General features: G+C 38.7%; 1 protein-coding gene across 3 annotated transcripts in view; it reads right to left on the bottom strand.

The window, feature by feature from the left end:
* BCAS3 (BCAS3 microtubule associated cell migration factor) overlaps positions 1-17,091 on the bottom strand; it is a 574,807-nt gene that overhangs the window by 548,918 nt on the left and 8,798 nt on the right. For all 3 annotated transcript variants that reach the window (XM_082859916.1, XM_082859918.1, XM_082859917.1), the window contains exons 4-5: positions 13,735-13,810; positions 5,552-5,658 (exon numbers count right to left, since the gene is read on the bottom strand). In XM_082859916.1, coding sequence (XP_082716042.1) covers positions 5,552-5,658; positions 13,735-13,810 — 183 coding nt within the window. The remainder of the gene's footprint in view (positions 1-5,551; positions 5,659-13,734; positions 13,811-17,091) is intronic.

Here is a 17,091-nt window from a genome sequence, read left to right as displayed (position 1 = left end):
CAATGGTACAAAGCTCATTTTGTAAGCTTTTACCTTACAAAACTCTAGCCCACCACCACCTCTGAGACACCATTAGCAGTCTTCACCTAGTTCCACCAAATTGCCTCCTTGCTGTTCTTTAATATAGGAAACATAATCCGGACTTCCCTGGTGACTCAGTGGTTAAGAATCCGCCTGCCAATGCAGGGGACACGGGTTCAAGCCCTGGTCCGGGAAGATCCCACAGGCCATGCAACTAAGCCCATGTGCCACAACTACTGAGCCTGAGCTCTAGAGCCCGTGAGCCACAACTACTGAAGCCCGTGTGCCACAACTACTGAGCCCGCACACCCTAGAGCCCGCGCTCTGCAACAAAAGAAGCCACCGCAATGAGAAGCCCACACACCGCAATGAAGAGTGGCCCCCGCTCGCCGCAACTAGAGAAAGCCTGCGCACAGCAACAAAGACCCAAAAATAAACAAAATTTTTAAAATAACAACGTAATCCTATGAGAGAGCACTGCCTTTGAATGCCCCTCCCTCAAATACCCATAAGTATCACTCCTCCACACTTCTGCTCAGGGGGTCTTTGAGAGAGGCTTTCCAAGACCACCTCATATAATATAGCAACCCACAACAATATCAACCACCACACCTTAACACTTGGTTACTTGTTCATTATCCAAGCATGGTACATGTTTATTATCATCTTCCCCACCCTCCAACCCACCTACCTAGAATGGAAATTCCATAAGAATAATGGTTTTGTTTTGCTCATTGTTGTTTTCCCAGCACCTTGAACAGGGTCTGACATATAAAAGGCAATCAATAAATCTTTTCTGAGTGAATGAATTAATAAATGAATGAGGTGAGAATAAATGGCATGGCTTTACAAGAATGCAATTTGGTAAATCTATCAAGAGTTTTGGTATATTTACTTTTATTGATCTCTCCAAATTACATGATCATAAAGATATTTATCTCAATATTCTTTAAGAAGAAAAAAACTTAAGAAATCTAAATCAATGTCCCAGTACAGAGAAAAGAACATTTCCACCTCAGAGCCTCTGACTTCACTACTTGCTGTTCCAATCTTACTGTGGCTAAATCTTAATTAACTTTTATGCCACTTCCTTATTATATATACTCTCTTATTATTTTCTTCATATTACAATTTGTCTATTAATTTTTTTTTTCCCCATACGCAGGCCTCTCACTGTTGTGGCCTCTCCCGTTGCGGAGCACAGGCTCCGGACGCGCAGGCTCAGCGGCCATGGCTCACGGGCCCAGCCGCTCCGCGGCATGTGGGATCTTCCCGGACCGGGGCACGAACCTGTGTCCCCTGCATCGGCAGGCGGACTCTCAACCACTGCGCCACCAGGGAAGCCCTACTAATTTATTTTTATTTAAATCCATTTCTCCTACTAGCTCCATTCGAGCAAAGGCCATATCTATTTTGCTCAAAATACATACTTTATCCAAGAATTGTAATGAATAAATGAACAATTTTTACGTTCTCACAGTTCATGGCACCAAGTCAGTCTATGAGTAAAACTGGCCGAAAAAAAAAATCAAGAGTGTAAGCAATAGAGGGTGGGAGGAAGACGCAAGAGGGAGGAGATATGGGGATATAAGTTTATGTACAGCTGATTCACTCTGTTATACAGCAGAAACTAACAGCATTGTAAAGAAATTATACTCCAATAAAGATGTTAAAAAAAAAGAGAGAATGTAAGCAAGATATTTTAAAATAACTGAAGTCCCCACCAGGGACTTCCCTGGTAGTCCAGTGGTTAAAATTCCTCACTCCCAATGCAGAGGGCCCGGGTTCAATCCCTGGTCTGGGAACTAGATCCCACATGACGCAACTAAGAGCCCACATGCCGCAACTAAAGATCCTGCATGTGGCAGCTAAGATCCCGTGTGCTGCAACTAAGACCTGGCATAGCCAAATAAATAAATAAATATTTTTTTAAATAAATAGAATAAAATAACTGAAATAAATGCAAAGATAACAAGAGCTGAAAGAACTATGGTAGTTAAGAAAGGAAGAATATACAACTACTGTTTTTTTCATATGACTCCCATAAAATTACTCGGTCTTTAGTCCATGCACAAGTATAACTTTGACTTTTTTTTTTTAATTAAGAATTTTAAGCAAGAGAGCCTATATTTACATTACCAAAAAGAGGCAATGTCACTGTTAGGCACAGGTGGGAAAAGGGCCTATGTATCCAGAATATCAACATCACAAATAATCATTCTTTCTTATGTTGCATCAGATGTGTTGAAAGAAGAGGCCTGACAGCTTGGGAAAGCTATGAAGGCTGGTGTTTTCCTGCAGCCATCTCATATACAAAGTGGTAGTGATTGGGCAGTAGAGAAATTACTTCTGCACAGTTCTGCTTCTGAGCTAACTCCACTTAACTATATTCCTAGATATCATCTAAGCTTTGTTCATATTTGTGCACTTATATAAATAGACAATTTTTTTACATGTTTAACCAGGATGTTTATTTTCTTAATCTGAGACTCACAGGTGGGACAGTTACATAAAATCAACAGAAGGGAACCCTGTGCACAAACTTGAAGAAAAAACTGAGCTGTAGTTTGGACAGGGTTTGATTTCTGGCCACCCGCACTTACTGAAAAGCAAATACAATTTATGGTCTGCAAAGATCCCTAAGAGCCAGGATTATTTCTAGGTTGACCAACATAAGCTCCCCAGTGTCTAGCACATGGTAACACTTAAATGATTACTGAATAACTGACTAGTGATAAACAAGTTTCAGAAGGGTTTAGTTAGAGTAATGGGTAACAGTCACACTAGTCTATAAAAGATGAATATATGAAGGTCCTTCGTAACCTATTACAATGAAAACTAAAACTAAGGTGCCATACTACTTGCATGGCATATCTTCTGCTATCACATAGGGGAAATAGAGCTCTTAGATCATGGGCTTTGAATCTGAAGTCAGAACTGGGTTTGAATTCCAATTCCACCTCTTATAAGTAGTGTGACCTTACCACCTGTAAAATAGGATAACTTCTTCCTCACAGTATACAACAGATGAGATAATGTGTACATAAAGTTCTCTGAACATAGTAAGAGCTCAATCAGTGCAACAGAAGGAGCTTATTTTTCCAAACTGCCTTCTAATTCTTGAACCAGTCCTCACGGGGCTATACTACTACAACAGTAAACAACTGTCAGGGACTTCCCTAGGGGTCCAGTGGTTAAGAATCCACCTTCCAATGCAGGGGACTCAGGTTCGATCCTTAGTCAGGGAACTAAGATCCCACATGTCACGGGGCAACTAAGCCTGCATGCTCTGGAGCCCACGCACCACAACTAGAGAGAAGACTGCGAGCTGCAACGAAAGATCCCGCATGCCACAATGAAGATCCCGCATGCCACAACTAAGACCCAATGCAGCCAAATAAATAAACAAATAAATAAAAACAACTGTTATTCAATGAAAATTCCATGAAGAAAAGATTATTTAAATCTCTCAAAATACAATCTGGGCATAAGAATTACTGTAAAGAAGTAATTTCCTCATAAGACCTTTAAGTTACTCAGAACCAGACACAAATTAACTATTAAAAGTGATACCTCTAATTATAACCAAAGCAAGTGGGTAGCCTGAGTACCACCAAAGAAATGTGCTCAATCCAGTCAACATCCCTAATCCCACAAGGCCCAAGCTTGTTAAAGCTCTAGCTTCCTCTTTGCCTTCAAGTCTGTCAACAGTGTAAAGAATCAAAATGTAGTCTCTATTAAGAAGAAAAAGTTAAATTCACAAAATCCTCTTCTCTTGAACACAATCTAGAAATATTTCTCTTGGTAGGAAAAAGCAAGCAAGCAAAGACTGCCACGCTTTTAAGTCCTTTGTCTATGCCTTTGGCGTGATACTTAAATTACAAACAACATTGCAGGGCCTTGAAAAAACGTCAACTACACATCCCCAAAGGCAAAAACACGAGGACACGCATTCCATGACATACCAACAGGATTCTTCTATCTCTGCAAAATAATGCCAATCTTTAAAAGAAAGAAATATAAAACCTAAAATCCTAAATACTAATAATATGATATATAATTATTATAAGATTAGATGGAAGACCAAAGTTCATTATAAGTGATTTATCAAAGAATAAACAATAATTTTACTTACAATATTAAAGAATTACGCAGTTCAATGTATTCATTACTTAATAATCTTTTAGCCAAATTCTGCATTCAGGAACATCCTGAATTTCATTAAATTTGAGGTAATATATGTTTGCTTATAAATCCTTTAAGAAGTAACCATAATGTGCAAAAAAATCAAAAAGGGAAAAAAATTCTAGCTGAACCACCCACTAACAAGAGGCTTCAAACAATGTGGTAAATGCATCTATTAAAGGCACAAATTAAAATTCTATTGGCTCCAGGCCTCTAACTGCAAAAAAAAAAACACACAATAAAGGGTCCACCCGCCAACTCCCCCCCACACCCCAAAATCTGGAGGAGAGACATGATATCTAGGCCATGCCAAAGAGCAGAATATAACTAAGTACACGCCAAAGTATGCAGTCCCTACTACACTTCACTGAGCTGTGATCCTACCAAGCCTCTTCCTCTTTTAGTACATTTTATTTTTGGTCATTCCAAAGAGGAACACGTAGGATTGAAGAGGGAAACTGGGAATAGAATTTGGCAATTTAAAACATTTATTAAAATTATGACTTATCCTATATGGATACATAGACACAAAATAACCTTTGTTCAAATTCATGTATTACATCACTGTTTCTAATAGCAGAAAGGGGGTGGGGGTGGGGGGGAATTTTAAGTTTCTCCAATAAAAGGAAACAAGTTATGTAAATTAAGGAAAATCCAAAAAAACAGAATTATAAGCAGTTATAAATTCCATAGAGAAGCTCTCTAAATACTGATTTATAAGTAAAAAACAGGAATGTACAGACTGAGTTGTATAATATGTTCCCTTCTGTTAAGGAAGGGCAGGCTGGGAGAATTATATGTATACATGTTCTTATTAGCATAAGATATAGCTATAAGGAAAAGAAACATAACTAGAAATCCTAGAAAACTAGAAACTGTTCAAGATAAGGGAAATTGGGGAGAGTAGTGGTAGGGAGTTTTGTTACCCACTTATACCTCCTGAATTTTGAACCATGTGAATGTTTTAACTGATTCAAAACTTTTTTTAAAATGATCACTATTTTTTTTAAAAGCCTTCTGTAAGCCTCTTTACTCTTCTGTAAAAATGCAGGAAAAGATAATAATAACACCAACTAGGTAGAGTTACTATGATAAGAAATTAGATATTCCATGTAAAGTGATTCCCACAATTGCTGGCCCACTTTACAAATCATTTACAACATCTTTAATTTCTCATATTCCCCTTAGCCCTTGGGCCTAGTATGGGGTTCCACACACAGCGGTCTCTTAGCAATTGCTTGCAAAATAAATGGATGAGACCTTAGAGAAAATATCGCCAGGTTTCACACCAGCTAGCATGCTGAAAAGTATTATATTTCAGGGATTCAACGATCTTCATACTTACAGGGATGCTCCAGACCTGCATTCCATCACTGTAGCCAATCATAATCAGCAAAGGTGGCTCATTCCCTGTGCTATGTATTTCATGAAATTCCAGATTTCTTGATGTATCTACATTAGAATTAAGTAACAAAGGAGCAAATTAAAAAGACAACCCTCAGAATGGGAGAAAATATTTGCAAATGCAACAACAGACAAAGGATTAATCTCCAAAATATACAAACAGCTCATGGAGCTCAATATCAAAAAAACAAAAAATCCAATTAAAAAATGAGCAGAAGACCTAAATAGACATTTCACCAAGGAAGACATACAGATGGCCAAGAGGCACATGAAAAGATGCTCAACATCACTAATTATTAGAGAAATGCAAATCAAAACTACAATGAGGTATCACCTAGTGCCGGTCAGAATGGCTATTATCAAAAAATCTAGAAACAATAAATGCTGGAAAGGGTGTGGTGAAAAGGGAACTCTCCTGCACTGCTGGTGGGAATGTAAACTGATACAACCACTATGGAAAACAGTATGGAGGTTCCTTAAAAAACTAAAAATTGAACTACCATATGACCCAGCAATCCCACTATTGGGCATATACCCTGAGAAAACCATAATTCAAAAAGAGACATGTACCACAATGTTCACTGCAGCACTATTTACAATAGCCGGGACATGGAACCAACCTAAATGTCCATCGACAGATGAATGGATACAGAAGATGTGGCACATATATACAATGGAATATTACTCAGCCATAAAAAGAAACAAAACTGAGTTATTTGTAGTGAGCTGGATGGACCCAGAGTCTGTCATACAGAGTGAAGTAAGTCAGAGAGAGAAAAACAAATACCGTATGCTAACACATATATATGGAATCTTAAAAAAAAATGGTACTGATGAACCTAGTTGCAGGGCAGAATAAAGATGCAGACATAGAGAATGGACTTGAGGACGTGGGGTGGGAGGGTTAAGCTGAGGCAAAGTAGGAGTAGCACTGACATATATACACTACCAAATGTAAAATAGTTAGCTAGTGGGAAACAGCAGCATAGCACAGGGAGATCAGCTCAGTGCTTTGCGATGACCTAGAGGGGTGGGATAGGGAGGGTGGGAGGGAGGTTCAAGAGGGAGGGGATATGGGGACAGATGTATGCATATGGCTGATTCACTTTGGTGTACAAGAGAAACTAACACAGTATCGTGAAGCAATTATACTCCAATAAAGATCTATTAAAAAAAAAGACAATGCCAATCAACAAAAACAAGTACACTTCTTTAATGTTACTGGCGGTAATAACTAATAACTATAATAGTTATAGTAATAACTATTTAAATTGTTTTTCAATAAGAAGTTCTGAAGTATTTGGAAGACATTTAAAGGATAGCAAACAGGAAGCTGAAATCACAAAACTAGTATTTTTTTTCAACAGTACCTATAATTATCAGCACAAGTAAGGTTTTAAAACTCAAACTCTCTCAGTAGAGTACAAGTACCATGTACCACCCCACTACACACAAAAAGTAGACTACAGAACCTAACACAGTGACAGCACTACCCAGTAGGAAACTAGTGCCAGGTAAAAGCACAGAAGGAGCAGTGCCCAGTGGAAGCACACAACATAAACTGTGTGGGTTCACAAGTTGCATCTGGACACTCTGAGAAATAATAGGCAGAGGACAGGGAAGAGCAAGATGCGGAGAGGGTTTTGCAAACAGCTAGAGGTCTTGTATAAGTAGGCAGACACAAGAGTCTGTAAAATTTAGTACTGTTAATGTTCCTCAGTTTCCTCACCTGTAAAATGAAGGTAATCATACTCATATCTCAAAGGATTGTTGTAAGAGTTAAATGGGGTAATATAAAAAGCATTTAGAATAGTATCAGGCATAGGAAGCCCTATGTTGATGTTATTACTGTTGTTATAAAATCATGCTGCAGTAAGTAAATAAAAATCAAACTCTCACTTGATATCTAGGAAATACTAATATCAGGAATAAAACCACCTGTAAATGATAAATGAAAATAAAATATTTTACCAAAGTTAACTAAATATAAATATGACATATAACCATCTAGAATTTCTAATATATGCAAATTTAGCAATAGAAGAAAAATTATATTCCTTTACATATAAGAATTAAATCCTGCTATATCTGAACACACTGGGCATATAGTTCACTATAAAAGAATTGTGCGGTTTTTGTTTTTTTAATTTATTTTTGGCTGCGTTGGGTCTTCCTTGCTGCACGTGGGCTTTCTCTAGTTGCGGTGAGTGGGCCTATTCTTCATTGAGGTGCGCAGGCTTCTCATTGCAGTGGCTTCTCTTGTTGCAGAGCATGGGCTCTAGACGCACGGGCTCAGTAATTGTGGCTTGCAGACTCTAGAGCACACGCTCAGTAGTTGTGGCACACGGGCTTAGTTGCCCCGCGGCATGTGGGATCTTCCCAGACCAGGGATCGAACCCGTGTCCCCTGCATTGGCAGGCGGATTCTCAACCACTGAGCCACCAGGAAAGTCCGGATTATGTTTCCTATATTTAAGAATAGCAAGGAGGCAATTTGGTGGCGCTCTGTTAGGTTCTGTAGTCTACTCTTTGTGTGTAGTGGGGTGGTACTTGGTACTTGTACTCTACTGAGAGAGTTTGATCTTTAAAACCTTACTTGTGCTGATAATTGTAAGTACTGTTAAAAAAAAATACTAGTTTTGTGATTTCAGCTTCCTGTTTGCTTTCCTTTAAATGTCTTCCAAATACTTCAGAACTTCTTATTGAAAAACAATTTTTAAAATTTCAAATAAATCAATACCAGGGAATTTTAGATGTAAATGACAAAGGTAAAGTTAATAAAATACTAGAGGAACACCATAGAAATGTATTTTCATGATCACGGTACAGGGAACAACTTTACAACTGAACACAAAAAAACTCTTAGCATAAAAGATCGGCAAATTCTACATTAAATTTATTACATTAAAATGAAGAACTTCTGTTACTCATGAGCCACCCTTACCAGAAGAGTGAAAAGCCAAGCCACAGCATGGGAGAAGAGACAACTATAACCACACAAGGATTCATCTAATACATATAACAAACATCAGTATGAGAAAGATAAGTCGGTAGAAAAATAGGCAGGAGACATGGAAAAACACTTCAAAAATAGGATAGTCAAATCATCAGTGAACATGAAAAGTGGCTCAACCTCATCTGTAATCAAGGAAGTGCTAATTAAAACCACAATGACAAAACCAAGTGGTGGCAGGATATGGAGTGAAGAGGCTGCTTATTTATTGCTAGTAACTGTAAATCAGTACAATCACTTTGGAAAACAGTTTGACAATATATACTCAAGTTGAAGATACCATGCCCTTGACCAAGTAGTTCTACTCTAGGTATATACTCATTAGAAGCCTCAGCACATATACATCAAGAGATAAGAATACTCACAGCAGCATTACTATAAAGACCCAAAAGTTGGAATCTATCCAAATGTCCATCAAGAGGAGAATGGACAAGCACAGTGGTACACGGATACAATGGAAGACTATTCAGCACAGAAAAAAATGACCCACTACCATATACTGTAACATGGATGAACCTCACAGACATAATATGCAAAAAGCGTAATATGCTAGACACAAAAGCCTATATACCGAACAATTCTATTTACATGAAATTCAAAATCACTAGGCAATTAGGTAGCAACATTCCATTTCTTACCCTAGGTGATGTCTACACAGGTGTTGGATTTGTAAAAATTCATTCACTGATCCATATTTTTGTGTTATTTACCATGATATATTTGCATAATAAGTTTTTTAAAAAATCATAAAGCAGTAATATCCTTCCCCCTTTATTTGACTTCATTTCCTCTCCTTCTAGAAGCTAAATTCCTCATCTATTTATAACTGTCATCTGTTTTTCATCTCTCATTCACCCCAAATCCATTTCAGAATGTGTTTCTGCCCCTAACACTCCTCCCAAGTGACTTTTGCTACGGTCACCAATAACCTCCAAGTTGTTGAATCCAATATATGTTTTTCAAGCACATCTTGTTAAGATTATTCAGCAGCTATAACCGATGCTCACCATTTTCTCTGCTGGCTCATCCTTTTCTAACTACTCTTTAAATATTGGAGTTACTCAAAGCAAATTCCTAAACTCTGTTTTCTTCTCACAGTATATGCTCCCCAAGTGATCTCATTCCAACCATTGCTTCAGTCAGTATCTGCTAGTGACTTCCTCAGTGTGGGTTTTTGCATGTCTCAGTAGAAGATCAAATTCCACTCAAAGATCAGGATTTCCTCCCCAAACCTGATCTTCCAGAGCTCCCTATTTTGGTGAATAGCATGTTTATCTATGCAGATAGCAAGATCAGGAACCGCCTTCTTCCTTCCCTCTAGCAATAAATCTATGACCAAGCTCCTAAACAGCTCTCTTACATCACCACCACCCCTGTCTACAACATCTACTGCAAAAGCCTGAGTGGCTTCCTGCCTCCACCACTGCCTACCAAACTCCATATTTCAGTCAGAGTGCTCTTTTTAAAATACAAATAACAGGGAATTCCCTGGTGGCCCAGTGGTTAGGACTCTGTGCTCTCACTGCCAAGGGCCTGGGGTTCGATCCCTGGTCAGGGAACTAAAATCCCCGAACAAACAAACAGAAAAACAAATAAAGGGACTTCCCTGGTGGCGCAGTGGTTAAGAATCCGCCTGCCAATGCAGGGGACATGGGTTCAAGCCCTTGTCTGGGAAGATCCCACATGCCGTGGAGCAACTAAGCCCGTGCATCACAACTACTGAGCCTGAGCTCTACAGCCCGCGAGCCACAACTACTGAGCCCGCATGCCACAACTGCTGAAGCCTGTGTGCCTAGAGCCCACGCTCCGCAACAAGAGAAGCCAGCGCAATGAGAAGCCAGCGCACCGCAACAAAGAATAGCCCCCGTTCGTGGGAACTAGAGAAAGACTGTGCACAGCAACGAAGACCCAATGCAGCCAAAACTTAATTAATTAAAAATAAATAAATAAATAACCTGCTTTGGCTACTTCTTATACCTTTTTCAGTACAGTGCCTTAAGAAAAACAATCTTAGGTATAAATCAGGCTGCCTGAAAGCAAAAACAGAACAATGACCATGATACAAAGGGCCTTAATCTCACTTTCTAATAAACTCCAAAAGTAGTAGTCTCTACCTAACACCAAACCAAAGTTAGTACATTGATTAGGAATGCAGATACCTAGAAGGATCCAGGACTGGAGAATCTCAATAAGCCAGGTTCCTTAGAAGTATCCCCTGTAAAAGTTGTTACCTACTCCACCCCCAAGCACAACAAGCCCATAATCAAATGGGCTGCAGCCTGGAGGTAAGGGGCCAACTGGCACCACTTTATAATTTCAAGCAGAAAAGCAGAGCTCTCAGGCCTGCTGGAATAAACAGAAAGCAATCACCAGAGCAGAGTTCAATTCGAACACTGCAAGTTTTAAATTAATAGCAACAGAGTTTCATTAATATGATAAAATAACTTAAATCTATAGACAGGTAGAAGACTTCTAAATTGTTTTGCCAGAAAAACTCCCAGTCTAGCAAAGAGAAGCCTAAATACCTAATACAATCTCTGGGTACCCATAACTGCTCTACAAAGAAGCAGCCTGCTAAGCTAATATGGCTGCAATCAGAAGAATCCCCTCCACTGTCTCCCTTAGGATATCATGAAAGACAAAGGCAATGAACAAGGAATTGCATCCCAGCTGCAGCAGGCACAACCAGGGAAGGGCAGACTGGCTGATCAAGAATCTCTAATGCAATGGAAAAGTTAGTCCTTGTTAGCTTTATTCAAGGAGATGTTGGACTTGCAGCCAATGAACCCTACTTTTTCTTTCCCACAGCCAAATTTTCTTTCAATTATAAATATCTCCAAAGGTCTGCCACACAAACACCTAAATAAAACATTCCTGAAGAAAGAACACAAATAAGAGACAAATTCAAGAAATGTTCTAAGAGGGACTTCCCTGGAGGTCCAATGGTTAAGACTCGATGCTCCCAACGCAGGGGGCACAGGTTCGATCCCTGGTCGGGGAACCAAGATCCCACATGCCACACCGCATGACCAAAAAAAAAAGGAAATGTTATGAGAGATTGGGGCAGTTAAGGAGGATCAAATATCTTGGTAATATTTACTATTGCCTTAAAACAAACACAACCATACACATACATGTGCACACATGCACACACACCCCCTAGGGCTAGAGATAATAAAAAGTATATCCTTGAAAAACCAGGACAAAATTTCATACACTATCAATATGATATAGAAAGGAGAGACCAAAGGACAAGTGAATGTGCTAAAGTATTTAACAAGAAGATGTATAAACTTAAAAGTTTAATAAGTCAACGGGGATATGGGATACTAAATTAAGGACAACCATTATAAGTTCAACAGAACACAAAGTACCAAATAAGCAGTTTCCATCTACATTTCCAGATGCAGATGCATTTTACTTCAATAAAGCAAATGCTTTATAGAGCATTATTACACCAGCAATTCTTATTTGTTGTTTAAAAACAAAACAAAACAAAAAAAACCTTGCCTAAAGATTATTTTGATGACATTTTTTTAAAGATAACTTTGTGGTTGTTTTTTTTTTTTTTGGCCACGCTGCATGGCTTATGGGATTTTAGTTCCCTAACCAGGGATTGAACCCAGGCCCTCAGCAGTGAGAGTGTGAAGTCCTAACCACTGGACTGCCAGGAAATTCCCCAATTTTGTGATTTTTAAATTATTTTTAGCATTTTGCATACACTGTACAAGTTTTTGCTATTATCTGGCTAATATTTTCAAGACCATGACCACATTTTCTTTGTTATTAAATCAAGAAAGTCCTCTAATACATTCTAACATCCACAAAGCAAATATACTTCCAGGAGGGAAAAGAGTATGAATTATGAGGAAACGGTGATAGAAAACAAAAGATGACCGACACTTAAATAGTTATTAATAAAGAAGGAAAAGGAAGAAAGAAAAGAAGAATATACTAGTAAACAAGGAAATTCGACAGTCATAAAAAGAAAGGAAATTTTAAATAGAATAAGCTTTCAAAGAGAAATAGTGTAGGAAAAGTTTATATATCATAAATAATCACCTATACAAATGAATGTGTTATTCTCCACAGAGGGCACAAGTTGTCATTTGAACAAACCAGCTGACAGAGAATCCAAAATTCAAAAGAAACCTATTTGCAGAAGTGACACAGCCTCCCGCATCCTGGACCGTAGCTTTTAAAGGAAAATATGGTATTTTAAAAGTCTCAGAGGAGACTAAGACTCAAGAGTATGGTATCCATCAAGGTCCAAGTGAAAACAACTCAGTGTATTCATAATTGGGAATTTAATACAGACAACTCGTTACACAGATTACAGAATTGCTAAGAAGCCAAAAATGGAACTGTGAGGCAACCTACTGGATTAGCAATGGCAGGAAGCCATTACCACCCCTACACTAGGGAGACAGGGAGGAGGGCAGGGCGCTAGAGTCACCTGGCAGAAACTGGAACCCCAGTGGAGCTGCCGAGGTGAAGTGAAAACCACAGAGGAAATGCAGCTGCTGACAGAGAGGGAGAGGGAATAATACTCTTCCCTTTCTCCCATCCTCCCTTTCAATTACCCACCAGTGCCTCCCAAACCCTGCCAGAGGAAAACAGACATGGCAGCCTGGGAAACAGACAAGAAGCAGCCCCCTTGCAAGAGGGAGCAGGAAGGAGCAATGAAATGGAAGGTATCTGAGAACAAACAGGCCTTGAACTGGCACACATTCTGCTCAGAAAAATAATTTTAAAGTCTAAAACGTTCAACACTAATGATTATTTTGCAGTTATAAATCCTATACAAGTAACCAAACTGGAATTACAAAAACTTCTTTTCTAAGAAATTGTTATCTCACTTGGACTTGAAGTTTAAGGCTAGGCACTACATGTTACAGTGACTCTAAGACTTGTACAATACAATATTAGTTCTAATCAAGTTTCTGTAGTTGAATATGTTACTTTTTAAATTAAAAATAAATTTATTTTGAAAACTTAAAAAGTCACTTAAAGAAAAAGTAATCTGACGAAAAGTAAGCGTTCTTTTTTTGGAATCAGGTAAACCTCAAACAAATATTTAATTCATATGCCCCCCAAAAGTTAAAACCATACCATTTAAATCTGCATTTTCAAATCTGACCCAGACTATTTTCTCCTTTTCTTCTGTTAGAGGTGTTCCACTGTAAGCCTGCATAGTAAACAGAAACACTTGAATGAAAATGTTTTACAGTTCAAATATTAACTGATGTTCAAAACAAAAAGTAACTTAAATAAGGCCAACACTATCCCCCTTCAACCTCACCAATCCTACATCTTGAGAACTAGCACATTTTGTAATATTTTTATTTTTAAAGAAACTTACCCAGGAGTCTGATAAGCTTGGTCAGAAAAGGGTTTTTAGCCTAAGAATTACAGAAACCTAAAATACAATAATCATAGTCTACTAGGAAGCATCACTCTAATTCAAAGGTACTCAAAAAACTAATCTCCTATACTGGTCAACAAATAAAGCTGAAGAAATACACCAAACTACCACAGGTATCAATTTAGTTCCCAGGTGTTTATGATCAGGCAATTACACTCTACCTAGAATTGTCAAGAGCATTACTTTCTGCTAACCACCAGTTCCAGGTGGAGGGCATGGCCAGGGTTGGGGGGTAGAAAAAAACGTATTACTTTTCAGTCTCTTATCTGGCCTCTGGACCCAAACTATTAGCTTTCTTGCAAGCCTACAAGGGTCACAAAGATAAGCATGAACTGCTGTGAAGTCACAGGAAAAGTATCAACGGTACCCATCAATATTCAAAGGGAGTCATCTCTCCTCAAATCAAATGATTTTATTTAAAATTGTCTAGATTTTCTAGACTGTATACACTTGCAAGCACTTAGAACGTCAACAAAAAGCTGCAACGTTTTCAGTTATAAAGTGGTCTTCAGCTCACAGAACAATTATTTAATATAAGCTGGATCAAAAGCATTCAAAAACCACTATCCCATATATAATCTGTGTTATACACAACTTGCTTTAAATTTCCATGCAGTTTTACAGCCCTTTTCCTCTACCACACAAGGTTAACGGCCATTGAAAATATTACTAAAAGACAGGGTTACTCTAATAGTAGGTTTACTATGCAAAAAGAAAAAAAAAGTTATCTTACACATCCTTATGATTTCAATTGTTTAAGAAAACAAGTTGTGTATAGGGCAGTTAATTCCTTTGGAGAAAAGGAAAACCTGCACTAGAACCAACTAATTCATCTACTTTATCTTCAACCATCTCACCCTCAACTTCTTCCTCTTCTCCCTTGGTCTTGCTCTCTTCATTCTTGAAAATTTTCCTTTTTAATATAAACTTCTTATTTGGGAATAATTTTAGATTACTAAACAGTACAGAATTCTCATATACTCCTCAGCCAGTTTCCCCTACTGTTAACAATCTAACCTAACCAAATCTTACCCTACCATGGTACATTTGCCAAAGCTATGAGACTAACGCCAGTGCATTACCACTAATTAAAGCCCCAGACTTTATTTGGATTTCAGCAGTTTTTCCACTAATGTCCTTTCTCTGCTACAGGACCCAATCCAGGATACCACATTCATTTAGGACCACCTCTTTTTTCCTATGTCAGGCTCTCCCTTAATCTGGTAAAGCTATAACATATACAATATCTTCTTCCATTTAGCAGATTTATTACAAGGCTGCTAATCACCTGCATTACTCGACATTCTCCCAATTCCTCTGCAACATTTGCACGGTGCTCTCCTTTGATTTCTGGCCGATATGCAGCACGAAACAAGGTTAAAAGAGGCCTTTCAGTGAATTGAGATTCTTAAACTTTTTTCTTTCCCCTTCAGGGGGAAACAAAACTTTCATAATGAGGCCTGCAAACTTTTGCTATGTCTTCAAGTTTTCCTCTCTCCTTAGCAGACACAGTGCTCTTTACTAAGCATTTTTTTAAAAATTCTGTGAAGTTGACTGAAGAGGGTTGCTTCTTGTGTGCCTTCCTGCAGACTGGCATCAAGAAGGCATATGACAGCATGTCATTTTGCCTCTCAGCTTTCTATGATATTCTTTGCTCATGTTTAGGTATTTTACTGTCAGTGAAGCACAGACTCACCCAGTGCCCATCCAGGTTTATTTGCTATCTTACTGGAGGGCAGTGCGCTGCCACACAGAAGTTTGTTATTTCTCCCCCCAGCACTGATTTTTAGCCCTCCTTCTCCAACCAAAATCCAACTGCTCTAGCTCTCTTATTTACGGTTGAAAACTTTCACCCCATTACTGAGTACAGGATTTATTTCTCCTTTTATTTCTTATCTGGTTTCTAACGCATATACACGTTCATAAGCACAAAGTTATTGTTCAATTTTAAAAAACACAGCGACAATCACTATAGATATGTTGTGTTTTATTTTTTCACTGGAGAGAAAGTAACTTCCATTGTGTGCTATTTGTCAAAAGTATAATTTTTAATCACAGCATATTATTCTATAGGGGCAACATATCACAATTTGCTTGACTGCTACTGACATTTGGGCAGGCTACAATTTTTCACACTGAAAAATGTCAAAATTTCTCACTGAAATGAAAAGTTCTGAGCTTTAATTTTTTTATTTGCTGAATTTTTTAAAAATAAATCTTCAGAAGTACAACTATTATATCAAACGGCACAGTTAGGGCTTCTACCAGCTGTCAATGACATCTGCGTCAATGACACAGTAGGAACTCACTCTATTTATGACAGCTGAAGAAGCTGATACCAGTCTAACAACACATTTTCTCCCTTTTAGGCATATCTGGAGACCCAGAGAATAATTTCTAAGCTCCATGAATTTGATAATTCCCAGAATAGGGCAGGAGTTGGAACATAACATCAGCAAAAATATATCATTTTCCAAATGTATCACCACAAATTGCCAATGGGGGATTACAGATTAAATGTGGAAAAAAGGAGACCATGGGTCACCAAATCTGGCCACGACCTGTGTTCATAAATAAAGTTTTATTTTAACACAGCCACACCCTTTCTTTTACATAAAAAGCAGTGCTGCGTAGTTACAACAAACATTGTATGAGGGACTTCCCTGGTGGCGCCGTGGTTAAGAATCTGCCTGCCAATGCAGGGGACACAGGTTGAAGCCCTGGTCCAGGAAGATTCCACATGCCACGAAACAACTAAGCCCGTGAGCCACAACTACTGAGCCTGCACTCCGGAGCCCGCGTGCCACAACTACTGAGCCCGCGTGCCACAACTACTGAAGCCTGCGTGCCTAGAGCCCATGCTCCACAACAAGAGAAGCCACTGCAATAAGAAGCCCGCGCACTGCAACAAAGAGTAGCCCCTGCTTGCTGCAAATAAAGCCCACGCACAGCAACAAAGACCCCACGCAGCCAAAAATAAAAATTAAAAAGCAGGGCTTCCTTGGTGGCGCAGTGGTTGAGAGTCCGCCTGCCGCTGCAGGGGA

The sequence above is a fragment of the Leucopleurus acutus genome, assembly GCF_964270905.1.
Source record: "Leucopleurus acutus genome assembly, chromosome: 19".
Lineage (NCBI taxonomy): Eukaryota > Metazoa > Chordata > Mammalia > Artiodactyla > Delphinidae > Leucopleurus > Leucopleurus acutus.
Note: the sequence above shows the minus strand (reverse complement) of the source record. Positions and strands in the feature narration are given on the sequence as shown.